Source organism: Helianthus annuus, chromosome 7, assembly GCF_002127325.2.
Source record: "Helianthus annuus cultivar XRQ/B chromosome 7, HanXRQr2.0-SUNRISE, whole genome shotgun sequence".
Classification (NCBI taxonomy): domain Eukaryota; kingdom Viridiplantae; phylum Streptophyta; class Magnoliopsida; order Asterales; family Asteraceae; genus Helianthus; species Helianthus annuus.
Genome location: NC_035439.2, coordinates 76,474,556 through 76,494,910, shown reverse-complemented (window position 1 = coordinate 76,494,910; position 20,355 = coordinate 76,474,556). Strand labels below are relative to the sequence as shown.

The 20,355-nt window shown below is 34.2% G+C and overlaps 1 protein-coding gene across 1 annotated transcript; it reads right to left on the bottom strand.

Annotated features, from left to right (window-relative positions):
- Positions 1-542: 542 nt before the first annotated feature.
- Positions 543-19,077, bottom strand: LOC110883358. The gene is made up of 7 exons (XM_035974921.1): positions 18,652-19,077; positions 18,182-18,271; positions 17,646-17,951; positions 17,195-17,236; positions 16,950-17,094; positions 8,446-8,547; positions 543-607 (listed from the first exon to the last, which is right to left on the bottom strand). Exons 1-7 carry the CDS (start codon positions 18,919-18,921, stop codon positions 543-545), a joined length of 1,020 nt encoding a protein of 339 aa, XP_035830814.1. The 5' UTR covers positions 18,922-19,077.
- Positions 19,078-20,355: the final 1,278 nt, after the last annotated feature.

Genomic DNA, 20,355 nt, shown 5'->3' with positions numbered 1-20,355 from the left:
ATGAAGAGCCGCCAACCCGGTGAGACCCGTTACTGGCCGGAAGCTTTCGTTAGCTACCGACACAATTTAAACGCGTGCCAACACAAGTGGCGCAAGCTACAACCGAAGCTCGACCGTTTTAAAGCCTACTACGATAGCGTCCCAGGCGGTTATATAAGTCACGAAGACCGGGTGGCGGTGGCTAACATCGAGTTCCGGGGCAAGGAGCAGAAGCCGTTTGACAAGATCGCCCTGTTCGAAATCTACCAAACGCTTTAGGCTTTTTTTTTTGTAATTCATTTTTTTGGAATTTTGTAATTTTTAGGAACTTTTAATAATAATTTTAGGCTTTTTTTAACCTTGTGTGTATTTTTTAATTTTAGGTTTCTTTTTTAATTTTTATAAAACTGGCCAACCCACACGGGCTAGCTACGCCATACCGACCCAACACGTCACTCACCAGCGGGGGGGCTCAAAGTCCACGTGTTAACCCATGCCCCAAACCCCCAGCTCATCATACCCCACGATCGAAAACACCAATGCCTTTCGCGCAACGCGCGTCATTATAAAACACTAGTTGCATTAATTTTCTTAAGGAACTCAGACATTATCTTCAATCCTTCTTCATCTGCCAATGAAACAAACAAATATCATTGTTAGCAGTAATGCTTGCACTCTTTTTTTTAATAATGAACTCAGTGACGGACCCAATATCTTTTCTAGGACCGAAAACTTAATCATATTTTTAGCGTGTTCTGGGGGAACAGGAGGCTTAACCATATTTTTAGGGTTGGGGGAGGGTCGGGATTTTGCTTAAAAACTACAAAAATCTTTTTTTTTTTTCTAAGAGGGCGGCAATCCCTTCAACTCAGTAACTCGGTTTGCACCTAATTGAACCATAAGCTAGTAAGTTCATGAATAAATATGTTACTTCCATTTGTTACTCACAATTGTTAACCAAGTTTGAAAATGCACGGAAAAGCAAAGTTTAGGTTTTTTTTTTTTTTTTTTTTTAATATGGAATATATGAAACGATAGAGTCAATGATGTAATTATAACTAGTATAAGGGTTAGTTTGAAAATATGGAATATTTCAAACGAAATTGTAGTTTAGATTAGGGTTAGAAGGTTGCGTCGTTCTATGAAACGACACATCTATTAAGCCTGCATATACGTAGATAGGATGTAAACAAACATGGTGGACCAACCGTACTGAAACAAGTGGACTGATGTGTTTTCTCTCTTTAAATGTTGTTGAATGAAATCGTGGAATTTCTATACCTATGTTCTATATGTTGGGGAACTTAGAAATCAACGGATAATCAGAGAGATCTGTGATCACTTTCAGATCAAATTATTTCGGTGGTTCCACCGAATAATTCAATTAGATAAAACTCTGAATTCAAGAACAAGCGTGTGATGCAAATTCGTATGAACCAAAATGTGACCAAGAACAACAATTTCGAATTTTGATGTAATCTTGTAGATAAGTGCCTCAAGCCAGTCACTTTATTTAAATTAAAATTGCCTCCTAAATGCCTTTAATTTTATTTCAAAAATTATGACGAATTTTTAGAAAATTATATATCTAAGGCATTTTCCCTGTCCCTTGCAACCCTTATTCGGGGTTTCGCCCGAACACTCAGAATTATAACAACTTGAACAAAGTTACACTCCCACTCATCCTAACTTGTTTGATGTGTATTATAATTCGCTTTGCTCTCAAAGTCAATTCCAATTATACAAAAATATCAAACATTATATTTTTTATTCTATTTACTATAATGTAAAAGGAATTACTGTATAATTGTAATTGTTAACATAGTTAACGTGTAACTATATGTAACAAACTTTATAAGCATACATACTCTTATACTCTGTTTCTGAGTGTCATTTAATAGGGGGAGAGGAAAGAAAAGAGATGAAAATATAAAAAGACTATGTTCCGGAGAATTTTTAAGGATAGAAGGGGAGGGGAAATGAGAGAAAAAGGAAGAAAATTTGTACGTATATTTATCCTCCAAATCGGAGAGAAAATTTTATCAATTACTAAATCACCTTGATATCTAATTCTTGTTATAAACACCAGTAAAAGGTATAATGGTAAAATTGTTACATTCTTTTCTTTTCCTCCTAACTCGGGAACACATAGCCAATGAGGTGATGGTGGAGTGGTAAGGGGAAGACTTGGTGTTCTAAGGGACTCAAGTTCGATTCCTGCCCTCCCCATTATTTTCTACGGCAGCTAGTGATGATGGAAGACTAGGCGAATAGGTGGAGATCGCAAGTTCGATCCTTGAACTGAGTGGGTTTTATCTCATCGCACTGTCGTGCCTTCGGGCGAGTGTTCACGGGCTTCGGCCCTAGGTAAGGGTTTTCCCCGGTTCGGAGGCGAGTGTATCCTGATGTGGTGAATTTCGCCAGTAGCCCATTATGGAGGATTCGTTGGCTGTTCAAAAACAAAAAAAAAAAACAAAAAAGAAACACAGGAACACATAAAATTCTTGATTTCTTCTCTTTTCATTTACTTTTCATTAAACTCAGGAACACGAAAAAATCACATTTTTTCATTCCTTTTCTCTCTTAATTCATTTTCCTTCCTCCCCCCTCCCTGTTAAATGAGACTCGGAAATACAGTGTTATTGTTAGGATTGAAGTGTGAAGCCCAGCTCATTCCGGGTCGGTCAACTTGTTGGCAGAAATTAGAAGACCAACGGGTCAGCCACCCTATGTGTTTTTCTTATGGCCCACGTGTTTATTTCTTGTTGAGAAAGAAAAGATAATGTAACTCTAGATAATCCTCCCTGTATATATATATTTTCGTATCATGTACTTTTAATCTTGTCACCCAAAAGTAATAAAGAAGAAACCGTATTCGTTACCCGTGCACATAGATTGCACTCTGTAACCAAACCAAGTAAATCTCGTTTCCATCTTTGATATTCTACACTTGATTATTATTATTATTATTATTATTATTATTATTATTATTATTATTATTATTATTATTATTATATATTGTATTTTTTGTGTGATTGTGTTTTGCCGTCATCGTGTCCATAATCTGTCGTCGTCACAAGATCAAGAAAAGCAACAAAGTTGTATTTTTTACTTAAATTATTTGATCGTCTAATCAAATAAATAATCAGCCGCCACCAACCTTGAACAATTGTTTATTGTTTTGCGTTGACCTAGTGAAACAAAGTCAACATCACCGTATCTCAGAGGATATCAAATAGAAGGTGAAAGCAATATAAAACAAGGTTTGTTTTATGTATTTTGTTTACAAGTTCTTGGTTATTTAGGTTGGTTAAAAATAATAGTCTTTATTATTTGGGTTGATTTTATCCGATGCTTGTATTTTGGTTTTGATTGGTTACTTGTTTTGTTATTCGTGTCACTTCTTGTGTTATATTTTCGTTTTAGTAATTAACTAGAAATACTGTCAAGTTCTTAGGGCCATAACATGAGACTCTCGATTTTCACTAAGTTTACTCCTATTAGACTGCTTTCGGTTGCCTATACTCGATTTGCCTCCATCATATCATTATGATGCTTAAGATATTGAAACTTATCAAAAGGGGTCTTCAAGCTATGGTCATAAGCGAGGAATGGTCTTCTTATAGAGAAGATGACAATGTGAAAGCAATGAAGTTAAAGAAAGGATTTTGGATGATGAATGGTTGGAAAAAATATCATATATTCTTAGTTTTACTGGACCTATATATGAGATGATTAGAGTTTGTGACACCGACAAGCCATGTTTACACTTGGTGTATGAGATGTGGGATTCGATGATTGAGAAAGTGAAGATCGAGATCTACAAGAAAGAAAAACGTCAAGCACATGAATTAAGTGTCTTTTATGATGTTGTACGTGATATTTTACAATGTTTACACTTGGACAGAGAATAACACTCCCCTACATTGTTTAGCTCATTCTTTAAATCCAAGGTATATGCTTTTAAACTATATGCTTGATTTCTATTATGTACATATGTTTTGACTGTTGTAGATATTATAGTGATGCATGGTTACGTGAGGATTCTGAAAGAGTTGCTCCACATAGGGATCAAGAAGTTTCACAAGAAAGGCGGAAATGTTTTCGAAGGTTGTTTCCTAATGGTGATGAGCATACAAGAGTACTTGATGAGTATGCAATGTTTTCAATGAAGAGTGGTCCTTTTGCGGATTTAACAAGCATTGAACAGATGGCTACTATGGAACCCAAGAATTGGTGGGTTAACTTTGGTGCTCAAACTCCTTTTCTCCAGACTTTGGCTTTTAAATTACTCGGACAACTTAGTTCTTCTTCCTGTGTTGAGCGTAATTATTCATTCGCTAAGGAGGAACAAGTTGACTACAAGTCGTGCGGAAGACTTGGTTTACATCCATAATAATCTTCGACTTTTGCCAAGGAAACCGAATGATGATGTAAAGATGTGGGATGTGGGTGGAGATGCTTTTGATTCAATAGAAGATGTTGGGTTTTTGGAGGTTGTCGATCTTTCGCTAGACGAACAGGAGTTTGAAAACGATTTGATTAGCGATAAATTATTACCTATGGTTTATGTAATGTTTTTGGAGTTTAATATATTTTTCGACTTTGTTTAATATAATTTTTTTAATATTATTTTTTTTGCCATACCCGTATCTTGTATTTTTGAATTTTTCCATTCCCCGTACCCGTATTGTCCTGGTACCCCAGTCCCGTACCCGTATCCGTGCTACATAGGATGGAACTAAACAATACAAAGCACGATTGGTAGCTAAGGGGTTTCAACAGAAACCAGGGGAAACTTTAATGAAATTTTCTCTTCTGTGGTCAAAATTACTACAATCAGGCTAGTGCTTAGTATTATGGTTGTAGAAAATTTACATCTAGAGCAGTTTTATGTGAAGACTAATTTTTTGCATGGTGACCCTGCAGAGGATATCTACATGGCAGAACTAGAGGGATTTCAGACCGCTGGAAAAGAAAACATGGTGTGCAAGTTGAAGCGGAGCTTATATGGATTAAAGTAGGCGCCGAGGCAGTGGTATATCAAGTTTGATGATTTCTTGGGCAGGAATGGTTACAAGAGATGTGAGATGGACCACTACTGCTATCTCAAGAAATTCGCTCATTCTTATATCATTCTACTATTGTATGTAGATGATAAGTTGATACCCGGTCAGATATGATAGAGATTAACAAGCTGAAGCGAGAAATGTCTGAAGAATTTGAAATGAAAGACTTAGGTCCTACCAAGCATATTCTTGGAATGAGCATCATAAGGGATAGAAGGAACAATTGTCTAACTTTATCTCAGGAGAAATACATGAGCAAGATTTTATAGAAGTTCAACATGAGCAGTAGGAATACCACTACTTGTAGTATGCCTATGGGTAGTCACATTACACTTTCAAAAGATTAGTCTTTTATGACAGATGAAGAAAAGGCAGAAATGGCAATGATTCCTTATGCATCAGTAGTGGGTAGTCTTATGTATGCAATGGTGTGCAAGAGACCCGATATAGCTCATGCAGTGGGAGTTGTCAGCAGGTATATGTCTAATCCGATGAGAACTCATTGGGAAATAGTCAAATGGCTGCTTAGGTATTTGAAAGGTACATCAAAGATGGCATTATGTTTCAAGGGGAAGGATGCTATTCTTAAAGGGTATTTAGATGCTAACTTAGGTAGATGTAAGGAGACCTACAAGAGTACAACTGGTTATATGTTTACTATGGGGGATACAACTATTTGTTGGATGTCAAGATTACAAAAGAGTGTGGTACTCTCGACCATTGAGGCTGAGTACATGGCAGCTGTTGAAGCAGAGGAGTTAGACAGAAAACAAGTGGATTATTCATTGTACTGCGATAACAAAAGTGTTGTTAAACTGGCAAAGAATCTTGTGTATCATGGGAAAACGAAGCAGATTCATATGAGGTATCATTTTATCTAGGATTAATAAATGATGGGATTATTCAGATGAATAATATCAAAGGAGATAGGAATCCAGCGGATATGTTTACGAAGGCGGTGACCATGGATAAAGTGAGGCTATGCATAGCCTCAGTTGGTATCCATGGATAATGTTGAGTAGGTGGTGACGAACAAGTGGAAGACAAAAAGCTTTGAAGATTCAAGATTACAGATGTACGAGTACATACAGGTGAAGCACAAGTGAAGCACAGGTGAAGAATGTTCTATGGCTTCAATGGGAGATTGTTTGAATTGACATGTGAAGCCCAGCCCATTCTGGGTTGGTCAACTTATTGGTAGAAATTAGAAGACCAACGGGCCGGCCACCTTTTGTGTTTTTTTTTATGTCCCACATGTTTATTTCTTGTTGAGAAAGAAAAGATAATTTAACCCTAAATCAGCCACCCTATGTATATTTTCTTATCATGTACTTGTAATCTTGTCACCGAAAACTAATAAAGAAGAAACCCTATTCATTGCCCGTGGACATAGCTTGCACTACATAACCGAACTACCGTAAATCTCGTGTCTATTTTTAATTTTCTTCACTTGATTATTGTTATATATTGTGTTTTTTGTGTGATTGTGTTTTGCCGGCATCGTGTCCATCATCTTTGTCGTCGTCACAAGATCAGAAGCAACAAAGTTGTATTTTTTGCTTGAATTATTTGATCGTCCAATCAAATAAATAATCAGCCGCCACCAACCTTGAACAATTGTTTATGATTTTGCGTTGACCAAGTGGAACAAAGTCAACATCACCATATCTCGGTGGATATCAAATAGAAGGTGAAAGCAATATAAAACAAGGTTTGTTTTAGTTATATTGTTTCCAAGTTCTTGGTTATTTAGGTTGGTTAAAAATAATAGTCTTTATTATTTGGGTTGATTTTATCCGTTGCTCGTATTTTGGTTTTGATTGGTTACTCGTTTTATTATTCGTGTCACTTCTTGTGTTATATTTTCGTTTTAGTAATTAAATAGAAATACCATTAAGTTCTTAGGGTCCGAGCCGTAGTGTTGTTTCGGGTCAACCGCGTACGTGCAAGTGCAAAGTAATACCTAACACCTATTATAAAAAAGCCATAGGTTTAATCATCATCCAGAACTACATAATTGGGTATTACCGAGAGTTTGTGATCGAAAAAAAGACCGTACAATCAACAATTCATTTGCGACTCTGATTACCATTTTTATAGTAGTGCCCCTCTTCCTATAAAAATAAAAGGGTAATCTGCAATCTGCGTCTCTTAAGAATGTTGGCGGTGTTAGGTCGAGTTCCCAAGATGAAAATTTTGCTGCCTAGGTCCGTGTGTTATAAAAGTGCTACATGTTGAGTTCCTGAACCTAACTTCTGTTAGTTTGACCATGGTTGAAAAGACCATTTTACCCCTATCCTTTATAGTGAAAAGACTAATTTACCCCTCATCTTTATTATTGTTGTTATTATAGAAAATCCATTCATCATCATTATCAAATCTGGTAATGTTAGAGCAATGACTTGTAACATCATCATCCTTTGCTATAGAATAATAGAAAGTCATTTTTCCTGATCCTTAACTATAGAAAGTCATTGTTACAAATAAACACAAACCCAAATCAAAGCCACCATTTTCTAAAGATCCAATCACCGGAGTTCCACCACCACCATTGTCGCCGGCGACCACTGTGTCTTTCAACTGCAACCCTTCTCTATTTGTCTACTAAACCTTAAACTCAAAGATATTCAGCCGCTCTAACATTATCTCAACCTCTCTCTCTCTCTCTCTCTCTCTATATATATATATATATATATATATATATATATAGTTTGATTCAGTTTATATTTGTTGTTATTTGCAATCGAAATCTAGCGAAAGGGAAGTGTGATCTGGAACCAGATCATTGACCTGTGGGTTTAGATAATGATATAGTGTTAGTCTGGTTGCTTTATGGAATCATTAATGTAAGATGATACTATAACCTTGATAAGAACATATTTGTTTGCGGAAATTGATTAGGATCTTTGGTCTGATGTAATTTGAGTTTTACTTTGAAGTTGTTACATAGTTGAAGCACGCATAACAACTTATATCCAACTGTTGAAGAATTAGAATCTCCTTGGCAGGTAGTCATAAGCAATTTGATTTTAAACAGGTGACACACATTTTTCTATTGTCTCATTAATACAGATTATGTCAGATCTCTTATTTAGGTATTCTTAAAGTTATATGGGTTTATTAGATGTTCTTGAGTTTTTTTTTAAGTAATTTTTGGAAAATACATGTGGTAGCTATGAACATGATGAAGATGAGTTATGAACATCATGAAGATGATAAGTTGAGTTCTTTTATATATATTGTGAGATTACCTAAATATCCTTTGATTTAATGGTCAAACTAACGGAAGGATTCAGATTGTGGGGAGTTTTAAACAATGGGAACTCAGCAAGCAAATTTTCAAAATGGGAACTTACCTCGACACAAATTGCAGTTTACTAAAAAATAACAACAATACCTAATTTTGGCACCTCATGACCGCCATGGTGGTATATCACCAAAGGATCCACGTATGCTTCCGCGAGTTCAGGTGCAGTTTCCCTTGCAAAGTCATTCTCACCTATACATGTGTGGAAACTTATTGAGTTTGCCTCTATAAGGCGGTTACACTTTGAAGAGTAATAAATAAATATGTTAAACCATGCATATTTGTTAGAAGTTGGAATTTCAAACACGACCTGTAAATCCAGTACGGAAATAATTGTGTCTTAGTGATTTGTCCAGTCCTCCGATAAATTGGACAACATGTCATGTAGGGTTGTGCCAAAACTAAATAGATTGACATTTTTGCATAACTAAGGCTGTTTTGTAAGTAGTTTTCAAAAATAATGTGATGCTCAAAACAATTTCACAAATAATGCTTTCTCCATTGTGAATGGCGATTTTTCTTGAGAAGTAGCCTTTGTGAGGAATGTCGCACGGAATACTCAGCTTTAATCATTGGAACATGGTACATCTCCATTATGAATGGCGATTTATGCATAAAGGTCATACACATGCCATTCAAAATGGCAATTTCTGGTACACACTCCATTCACAATGAAGATTTCTGGTACATACTCCATTCACAATGGAGATTTATGCTAATTTATGTCGCAGGTCTTTGGACTTTAGTTTTTTGAATGGGTTATATATACAACACGTAAATAAGAAAGTATCAGGAGTTATTTTTTGAATATGGTACAAGAACTTGATATTTTTTTTGTAACTTTTCAATGAAAAAACCGATATTCACCGTTATTTTTTGAAATGGTAGGTAAAATCCTATCACAACGGGATTGTCTTGTTTCAAATGACGTGTTTCTGAGCTTTAAAATTGCAGGTTCCTTTGCACCCTAGCCGGTTCGGATTGCAAAACAATGTTCTCCCTCCAAGTGAGTGTATCTTAACCTGAGAAGAACTCACTTATACAAAGGGAACTTGGCGATGACCTGTGGAGCCGTAGTTATTTCCATGTCTTATCTTCGTTTGTATTTACACATTTATATAAGTGTTTGTAGTATTGTATTTTATTGTTTTGTAAAAAAGCGATCAAATCCCTACAATGTTAGTTTGTTATTTATTCCATAGTTTCTATTTTATACCGTGTTAAAAGATGTTGAAATCAACACATAATTTCATAATACAAGTTAAGTCCAAAGACCTGCGACATAAATTAGCATAAATCTCCACTGTTAATGGAGTGTGTAATAGAAATCTCCATTGTGAATAGAGTGTGTACCAACATTCCCTGCAACATTCCTAACAAAGGCTACTCCTCAAGAAAAATCGTCATTCACAATGGAGAAAGCATTATTTGTGAAATTATTTTGAGCATGGCATTATTTGTGAAAACTATTTCCAAAGCATCCTTAGTTCTGAAAAAAACTCCGAGTCATGTTGAGTTATGGTTTAAAATGTGGAGTAAATTACAAAAATCGTCCTTTATGTATGCTATTTATTATAAACTGTGTTCTTTGTCTTTAATAAGTACAGTAACCGTACTCGATGTTTGCAAACCCTTGCACGTTATGTCATTTAGCCCTAACTCAATTAATTTTTATGGTTAAATATGACCAAATGGACCCCACACGAGGGTGTTTTGGTCATTTTACTCTAAATACTAAAATAAATAATAAAATAAATAATAAATACATTTTATCCCTTCTCTCTCTCTAACTTCTGCCCAATCTCCCCTCTCTCCCTTTCTCTAAATTTCTGCCTCCACCAGCCACCACCATCACCTCTTCCTGTAACCACTACCAAAACCATCAAGTCCGACCACCAACTATATATATTTCAGATGTTTACAAGATCCTCAACTTTATAATTCAACATAGGTTATATTATATTAGTACATGAGATCTAATTCCCCATAGTCCATTATTCAACTTCAAAATGAAATTGCCACTGCTCAATCCACAAATAGTACTAGTGCCTTTAGAAACTAAAACCAAAGAATATGAAGCATACATCTCGCAAAAAAAGGAAAAGAACAATTAACCCTAATTTTGAAATCGATTAGTGAATTCCTTTCATCCTCAGTCCTCTTTCATCTCTCGAATCTCTTTGACGTTTAAATTGACCATGAATTCCTTCATAATTTACATCTAAAGAGGTATATAAACACCTATATCTCTATTTTACTCTCAACAGTAAGAACGATGTTGAGGGTTGGTCAACTCACCGGAGATGTGGTTTAGATTGGTGGTGGTGGGGCTTTCCACTGGAGGTGGGGAGATGGGTTCTTAGTGACGAGAATGGGAGATGATGGATGGAATCCTTGCCATTGGTGGTTGCTGAAATGAGAGTGTGATCGTGGGTGAGTAGAGAGAGAGAGAGAGAAAGGGTTTCAAAAAATAAATAAGAGGTCGGTGTTTACGAGGGCGGTGAGGGGGTAGTTGGTGGTGTGAACGCTGGATGGTGGTGGTCGTTGCTGGATGGTGGTGGTGTTCGCTGTTGTGTGGTGGCCAGAAGTTATCCGGTTATACTAAAAATGTGGTCGGCAACATTTAGAGAAAGAGAGGGGGAGTGGTGGGGGTAGGGGTAGGGGTAGGGTGAGGGTGGGTTTTATTTATTTTTTAAAAATAAAATTATAATTGTATTAGGATGGGAAATGACCAAAATACGCTTATGTGGGGTGGCATGTTCAGATATAACCATTAAAAATACGGTGGAGGTATCCACACCCCCCTCCCAAAAAAAGTATCTACGCACCCCCTAACCCTAAATGACCCTCATTACCAATACGCCTCAAACTGGCCCCACCCATATGCCCCTCATTGCCCAATACGTTTGAAAACTATTTACACACCCCCTCCCATCTAATTAAAGCCAATCATTGGGTGTCAGCCAGCCAATGATTACCAATGATTGGGGTGTAAGGAACTTTATTTTGATAGGGTATTTGTATGGGGAAGTTGTGAAATATTAAGAAAATTAATTTTTTTTTTATAAAATGTTGTTATAAAATATTGTGTTAGTATTATAAAAACTTTATATTTTTATGAAATGAATTGTGTATATTTTTAATAAAAAATGTGCATATGTTTTTTTATTAAGTATTATTATTAAAAACTTCATATTTTTATGAAATGAATTGTGTATATTATAAAATGCCAATTTTTTATAAGTATTATTAAATATCAATTTTTTTTATAAAACGAATTGTATATATCATAACAAAGTTTTTATTTATGAATTATTATTATTTCTTTAATTGTCAAATACGAACGTAGATCGGCGTTCTAGTTCATGAATTTGAAATACGAAAGTAGTTTCTCCATAACTATTACGCTACCACCATCGTCAAAACACCGACTTTCGATATCCTGTTAATAAAAAATACAATTTACCATTAGACTCGGCATTCGAAAATATATTGTAAAAAAACAAAACACCACCACAGCTGACCCACCACCACAGCCGACCCACCACCATCACCACCACCACCACAGCCGACACACCACCACCGCCACCGACCCACCACCACCACCACCACAACCGACCCACCACCACCACCACTGCCACCAACATAGCCGACCCACCACCCCCACCACCCTAGCCGACCCACCACCACCACAACCACCCCAGCCGGCCCACCACCACCGCCATAGCCGACCCACCACCACCACCATAGCCGACCCACCACCACCACCACCCCAGCCGACCCACCACCACCACAACCACCCCATCCGACCCACCACCACCACAACCGACCCACCACCACAACCACCCCAGTCGACCCACCCCCACCACCACCACCCCAGCCGACCCCCCACCACCACCACCCCAGCCGACCCCCCACCACCACAACCACCCTAGCCGGCCCACCACCACCATAGCAGGCCCACCACCACCACCATAGCCGACCCACCACCACCACAATAGCCGACCCACCACCACCACCCCAGCCGACCCACCACCACCACCCCAGCCGACCCACCACCACCACAACCACCCCAGCCGGCCCACCACCACCACCATAGCAGGCCTACCACCACCACCATAGTAGGCCCACCACCACCACCATAGTCGACCCACCACCAGCACAATAGCCGACCCACCACCACCACCCCAGCCGACCCACTACCACCACCCCAGCCGGTACCACCACCACCCCATCCGGCACACCACCACCACCACCACCATAGCCGACCCACCACCACAACCTACCCACCACAACCCCAATACCACCACAAACGGCCAAAATAAAACCACAAAAAGAAAAGAAACTAAAGTTCAATGAGACCCGTATAGGTCGATGAGACGCGTATGGAAGTGGTGTGTCATAAATGTCATGTCAACTTTTCCGAAAAAGTAGATGTATATGTGTCTCATCGGGCTATACGAGGCATATCGGCTGAAAAGTTGTCATAAACGTCATGTCAACTAATACTAATAATAATAATAATAATAATAATAACAATAATAATAATAAATAAGAACAATAATAAATACTAATAATAATAATAACAATAATAATAACAATAAATAATAATAATAAAAATAATAATAATAAATAATAAATAATAACAATAATAATAATAATAATAATAACAATAATAAATAATAATAATAACAATAATAATAATAATAATAAACAATAATAATAATAATAATAACAATAATAATAATAATAATAAATAATAATAAATAATAATAATAATAATAATAATAATAAATAACAATAAATAATAATAATAATAATAATAACAATAAATAATAATAATAAATATCAACAATAATAATAATAATAATAATAAATAATAATACCAATAATAATAATAACAATAATAAATAATAATAATAATAATAATAATAACAATAATAATAATAATAGACAATAATAACAACAATAATAATAACAATAATAAATAATAACAATAATAATAATAACAATAATAATAATAAACAATAATAATAACAATAATAAATAATAATAATAATAACAATAATAAATAATAATAAACAATAATAAATACAATAATAAATAATAACAATAATAATAATAATAATAATAATAATAAACAATATTAATAATAATAAATAATAATAATAATAAATAATAATAATAACAATAATAAATAATAATAATAATAACAACAACAATAATAATAATAAATAATAACAAGAATAAAAATAATAATAAATAATAATAACAACAATAAATAATAACAATAACAAAAATAAATAATAAATAATAATAATAACAATAAATAATAATGATAACAACAATAATAATAATAAATAATAAATAATAAATAATAATAATAACAACAACGATAAATAATAATGATAACAACAATAACAATAATAAATAATAAAATAACAATAAATAATAACAATAATAATAATAATAAATAATAATAATAACATTAATTAAATAATAATAATAATAACAAAAATAATAATAAATAATAACAATAATAATAATAATAATAATAAATAATAATAATAAATAATAACAACAATAAATAATAACAATAACAACAATAAATAACAAATAAAAATAATAATAACAATAAATAATAATGATAACAACAATAATAACAATAAATAATAAAATAATAATAACAACAATAAAGAATTTCACGAAAAAGAATTTGTTAACTTGGCAAAGGAGTTGGTAGATGTATCGTATTACACAGCGTAGAGCGTTAGCGATAGTAACAGAACTTCACGAAAAAGAATATTTTAACTTGGCGAAGGTGTAACATCCGTGAAATATAGTGTATGCAACAATTTTAAAAACAAATATTAATTAGGGTGTTTTATAACCAAAAAAAACCCTTAATTACCACATAAAATTGTTAAAAAAAATTAATTTCATATGAGTCGTATAGGGCAAGGAGACCCATATACAACTCCTATAAGGTGCTCATTGATCAATAACCATCCCCTGGTTGACACCTTATGAGTATCTCATTGACCAATAAGCCCCCTGGTAAAGTACATGTCTCGTGTACTTTAAAGTGGAAACCACCTGGGGAGACTTATTGGTCAATGAGACACTCATAATGTGTCAACTAGGGGAGGCTTATTGATTAATGAGCACCTTATAGGAGATGTATATGGGTCTCATTGCCCTATACGACTCATATGAAATTAACTTTTTTAACAATTTTATGTGGTAATTAAGGGTTTTTATGTTATAAAACACCCTAATTAATATTTTTTTTTTAAAAATTGTTGCATACACTATATTTCACGGATGTTACACCTTTGCCAAGTTACAAAATTCTTTTTCGTGAATTTCTATTACTATCTACTAACGCCCTACCCTGTGTAATACGATACATTTACTAACACCTTTGCCAAGTTAACAAATTCTTTTTCATGAAATTCTTTGTTGTTCTTATTATTATTATTTACTATTTATTATTATTTTATTATTTATTATTATTATTATCATTGTTGTTATCATTATTATTTATTGTTATTTTTATTTTTTATTATTTATTGTTGTTATTGTTATTATTTACTGTTGTTATTATTATTTATTATTGTTATTATTTATTATTATTATTGTTATTATTTATTTATTATTATTATTATTGTTATTATTATTATTGTTATTATTACTTATTATTATAATTATTGTTATTATTTATTATTATTATTGTTATTATTTATTATTATTATTATTGTTATTATTTTTATTATTATTATTTTTTATTGTTATTATTATTGTTTATTGTTATTATTATTATTATTAATTATTGTTGTTATTATTATTATTGTTATTATTATTATTTATTTTTATTATTGTTATAATTAATTTAATAAATTGTTATTATTTATTATTATTATTATTATTGTTATTATTATTATTTATTATTGTTATTATTATTATTTATTATTATTTATTATTATTATTATTGTTATTATTATTATTATTTATTATTATTATTATTGTTATTATTTATTATTATTGTTGTTATTTATTATTATTATTGTTGTTATTATTTATTATTATTATTATTGTTATTATTATTATTTAGTATTGTTATTATTATTATTTATTGTTGCTATTATTATTGTTATTTATTATTGTTATTATTATTATTTATTGTTGTTGTTATTATTATTATTATTATTGTTATAATTAATTTAATGAATTACACCTTTGCCAAGTTAACAAATTTTTTTTCGTGGAGTTCTATTACTACCTAGTAACGCCCTACCCTGTGTAATACGAGACATGTACATTGTCACTCATTCCATAGCTTCTATACTTCGGTGAAGTATTTCAAAGTTCATTTCGTACCGGTATCGAGCAATCATGCCGTTAACTTAGCCACGATGAAATAATAATAATAATAATAATAATAATAATAATAATAATAATAATAATAATAATAATAATAATAATAATAATAAAGCATATGCACATATTGAGTTGCTCATTGACCAATAAGCATTCCTTGCTGGACAAATTATGAGTGTCTCATTGACCAATAAGCCTCCCATGGGTAAACCTCCGAACCATCGAACAAATGGGAAGTAAGTTTGATAAATAAAAAATTTGACATTTTGTAATACACACAATTCATTTAATAAAATATGAAGTTTTAAATAATAATAATAAAAAATAAATAATAATAATACTTAATAAAAAAACATATGCATATTTAAAAAACAATGTTAAAACTATTCCCGGCAGACGGGTTGGGCCGGGGGTCGGGTAGGGTCCGTGTGCCGGGTCTAGTTATATCATCGTTTTTTTAAATGTGCATATGTTATTTTTATTAAGTATTATTATTATTATGAGTTTGAAAAAATTTGAATCAAATAAATCATGTATGCTTGGGTAAATAAACATTCTTGGTCGATAAGGTTCGTATAGGTCGATAAGGGTCATATGGGTCACTTTCACGCTTTTTCAGACTGAACTCATGTCATGTCAGTAATTATACCTTAAATTCATCAAAAGTCGTGCCGATAAGCCTCTCATTGCTCAATGAGAGGCATATAGGGATAAATGCTCCAACTACAACAACCTTATATGCCTCTCATAGGGCAATGAGAGGCTTATCAAACCCCTTTTTCTGACACATTAATTGCTTTCACACTATATACTCCCCTTATTGCCCTCTGGAAGGGGGGGGGGGGAGGTGTGCACTCAAAAAGTAGGGGTGTGTCAATACCCTCACCCTAAAAATAACTGAGTTAGTGATAAAGTACATAACATGCAAGAGTTTGCAAACATCGAGTACGTTTCTTATACTTTTTGAAGATAAAAGACATGATTTGCAATAAGTAGCATACATAAAGGACTTTTTTTTTTTAATTTGCTCTAAAATGTGTCCAAATTAGGGTTGGTGGTCTTTGCCACAAATAAATAATATGTGTCTATTCAATGTTATCAACTTTAACCCCCTACCCAGTCAACCCCAATCGCCAACCCATTAACCCTGCCGCTACTTGATTAGTGTAATTATTTTATAAACTTTGGAGAGTTGATTAGCCTAAACTTTTTACCGAAAATGTGGAGTGACGGAATATTTATTGGGGAAGAAAATGCAGTTTCAACGATCTTCGGTCCTGGAAATGTGCTCCCTCCAAGTTTCGCTCCAGATATGATGACAACATGTTCTATTTTTGGAACTTTCGTCAGATATACACTCTATAACAACGATGATAGTGTTAATTATACTATGGGAGTATCTCTATTTGCTCATATTTATGGTTGATACAAATGACAGATGAGATGTTTTAGGTCTTACATGTTCCTGCAATCCTGGTAACACACCTGTTACAATGCCTCCCTGTTTATGTCGTTAAACAATCAGATAAATAAGTTTTTTAATTCTAAATTTACCTAAAAGAAGCAAAATGTTTACCCATTTCGTTGGAAAAGAGGTTTATTCCATAATCATTTTGGAATATAGTTATGGAAAAAGTGAACAGTTTATAAATATACTTTTAAAGGTTTTTTAACGTTAACCAATTTATTTATTTGACGTTTTTTAAGAGTTACTTGCGATTTTAACTCTTAAAATAGCTTTAAATAATGAACAAAGACGATTACAGACTAATGGCAGGTAGACGAGCAACAAGTTGAGCCGCTACCCCCTTTTGAATAGCAAACCCTACCCTGCTAAACACAAAATTCTGCCCCTTAACATGCGCGGTGTTACTGCTTACCACCTGCTGAACCCGCTTGAGGAACCGCACCGCGTCAGGGGCGAGAGCGCCAAAAGTATCGAAAGCGAATGGGGTGAACACGTGCTGATTCTCGATGCAAGCTTTCTCATGCTTAGCTACTTTGGCCGCCTCTGCCTTAGTTGTTGCTTGACCCGTCACAAACCCGTGGTCCCTTAGCCCAACGAGGGGGGACACACCTGTCAAATCAACACACGCGTGTTTTCCTCCTTCCCATCCAAAAACAAGAATGTCAGCGGGCCGTAGGGTAGATCTCCCTTCTAATGGATCGGTCAAGAAGTTCACCGGAGCTTCCTTTTCCGCCGAGATCCCTGCCCGCTTAAGGACATCATAAAGCACATCATAAACTAAATCGTGTCGATATTTAAATATACACAAACATACAATTGAAAATTTTTCGGTGCCAAACTATTTGATTCATTAATATTGTCAAACTTTGATTCATGATTTTATGCATTTATTTAAATGTATAAAATTACAAACAAAAGTTACAAATTTAATAAATTAAATTATTTCTCATACTTCTTAAGAACATATATATAGTTTACCTGAGATTTACCAAGCACACCGTCGAATGGTCCAAGCTTTACCATACAGTCTTCTATGTATGCTATGCCCTCTTCGAAGTTTCCGTAGGTCTTATTATAATCAACACAACACAAGTCAAAGTGATGAGCCCATAATTCTTTTAAAGTACCCCACGCAAATAAAATCGTTCAACAAAACAGTCTAGCCGAGTCATAATCAACTCAGGCTTGTAATCCTCAATTCGAGTTGAACATCAAGTGCGTACAGCTTTTGGCTCGTTGAATTAGACACGTTATTTTACACAAGTATCAAGTTATAAGTTAACCACAATCTACCATTATACATGTATAAAACAATATAGTACTACGTATCAAACTAATATAACAATTGGAAAACTATTATCTGGAGCCAACAAGCAATATACCTTCAACTCAAACTCAAATCGAATGTTTGGCAACAAAATCAACTCAAGCTTGTTATGTACTTTTACCTCATCATCCTTCGCATACCATTCGAAATGTTCATCGACAATGATTCCATCGCTATAAGCCAGGAATGGACCATTGATGAATACAAGATCCATCTTTTCGAGCACAAAATCCGGCCAAATGCTAAGTTCTTCTTTAAATAGCGTATCATTTGACACTCCCCCATGGAGGCACAAGATTCTAGGTTTCTTTGGAGTTTCTAAGCTCTCCATGTTTAAACTAATGCTGTATAATATAACGGAGCAAAACTTAAGTAAAAGAGACATTAGCATAGCTATAAAGAAGGTGATGGAATTGTGAATAACAAGATAATGAAATTAACACATTAAAATCAACAACACATATTTTAAACAAAACGACTAATATTAGCCCTCAGTTTTCTTTTATTATCATTCCAATCTAGTCGCTATTTGGGATGCAAGTTGATAGTTAGGTAGCTCAGAGATATAAATGGTTAAGGAAAAGTAGGTGTATACTTGAATGGCACCTCGACGTTATTCACATGTTACATCGCTATTACAAAATCAAAAGATGATTTCAGATTTTGTCTCTTCAATATTATGCTAATGGGGTGTGGGGGACGGCACCGGGGCGCGAGTCCCGTCCACACCGCTCCCTTGGGGCCCGTTCCTCGCTTCCGTCGCCCAAGCCACGAGACTGTCGAGCCTTTTTGATGTTTTCTAAAATAATGTCGTTGATGCAACGACTAGTTTTAAAATAATCAATTTTATTTATTATATAAACCAATTAACATCTTTTTCTTAATAAAAAAAAAACCCTCACCCATGCTCTCTATAACATCTCAAACTCTCTCAAAAAAAATAAAATTCAAACAATGTGTTCTTCATTTTCGTGGTGTTCGTCATCTTCGGGTGAAGCCATTTGGTTTTTTTCAAATGTTGTAATTTAGATCGCACAGATTATCATTGCAAAGGAAGAAGATGATGAAATCACGTCACAACCATGAACTACGCAAGCGGCCATGAACAGAGACCGAGAAAATTAGTTTATATTTGTATATATAGATTTAATTTTATATCGCTGTTATATTTTGTATTAATAATTTATTTCTACTATAACTTATTATATCGTTATTATATTTTTATTTGTAACGTACGTGTAGGTGCCCACGATAGATTAGTGGCCGATTACGTTGGCGAAAGCATGGTTTTCCAAGAATGCTCGGAAGCATTGATTGCATGCATTAGCCGTGGCAAAATTGCCCTAATTAATGCGTGGCGAGGTCAATTTATGCGAGGCGATCATGGACATCCAACAATAATACTAGAGGCTGTTGTGGTACGAGATCTGTGGATTTTGCATGCTTTCTTTGTAGTTCCTGGTTCGACTAACGACCTTAACGTCATCAATCAATCAGAGATCTTCAACGATGTCATAAAAGGAATCAATCAAGACACCAGCTTTACGATTTCGTGGGTGGAATACAGTCGCGGGTATTATCTTGCTGATCGAATATCATCCTACTCTACAATCATTAAAACTATTTCGCACCCGTCAGATGAAAAAAGAAAGCAATTTGTCAAGTATCAAGAGGTGGCGGGAAAGGACATTTAACCGTGTGTTGGGGTTCTACAGCAAAAATGGAACATCATTGAAAACCTGGCACGTGCTTTTACACCAAAAAAAGTTGTGATACTTTATGTATGCATGTATCTTGATGCATTTATCAAGTATCAAGAGGCGGC

What these genes read in the sequence shown, in the direction of transcription:
- LOC110883358 (XM_035974921.1), bottom strand. Translation starts at nt 18,921, where the DNA reads ATGCTAATGTCTCTTTTACTTAAGTTTTGCTCCGTTATATTATACAGC. An exon ending in GTGTGCTTGGTAAATCTCAG is followed by an intron (nt 17,952 to 18,181) that starts GTAAACTATATA and finishes GATGTCCTTAAG; the next exon opens with CGGGCAGGGATCTCGGCGGA. An exon ending in GCGCTCTCGCCCCTGACGCG is followed by an intron (nt 17,237 to 17,645) that starts GTGCGGTTCCTC and finishes CGACATAAACAG; the next exon opens with GGAGGCATTGTAACAGGTGT.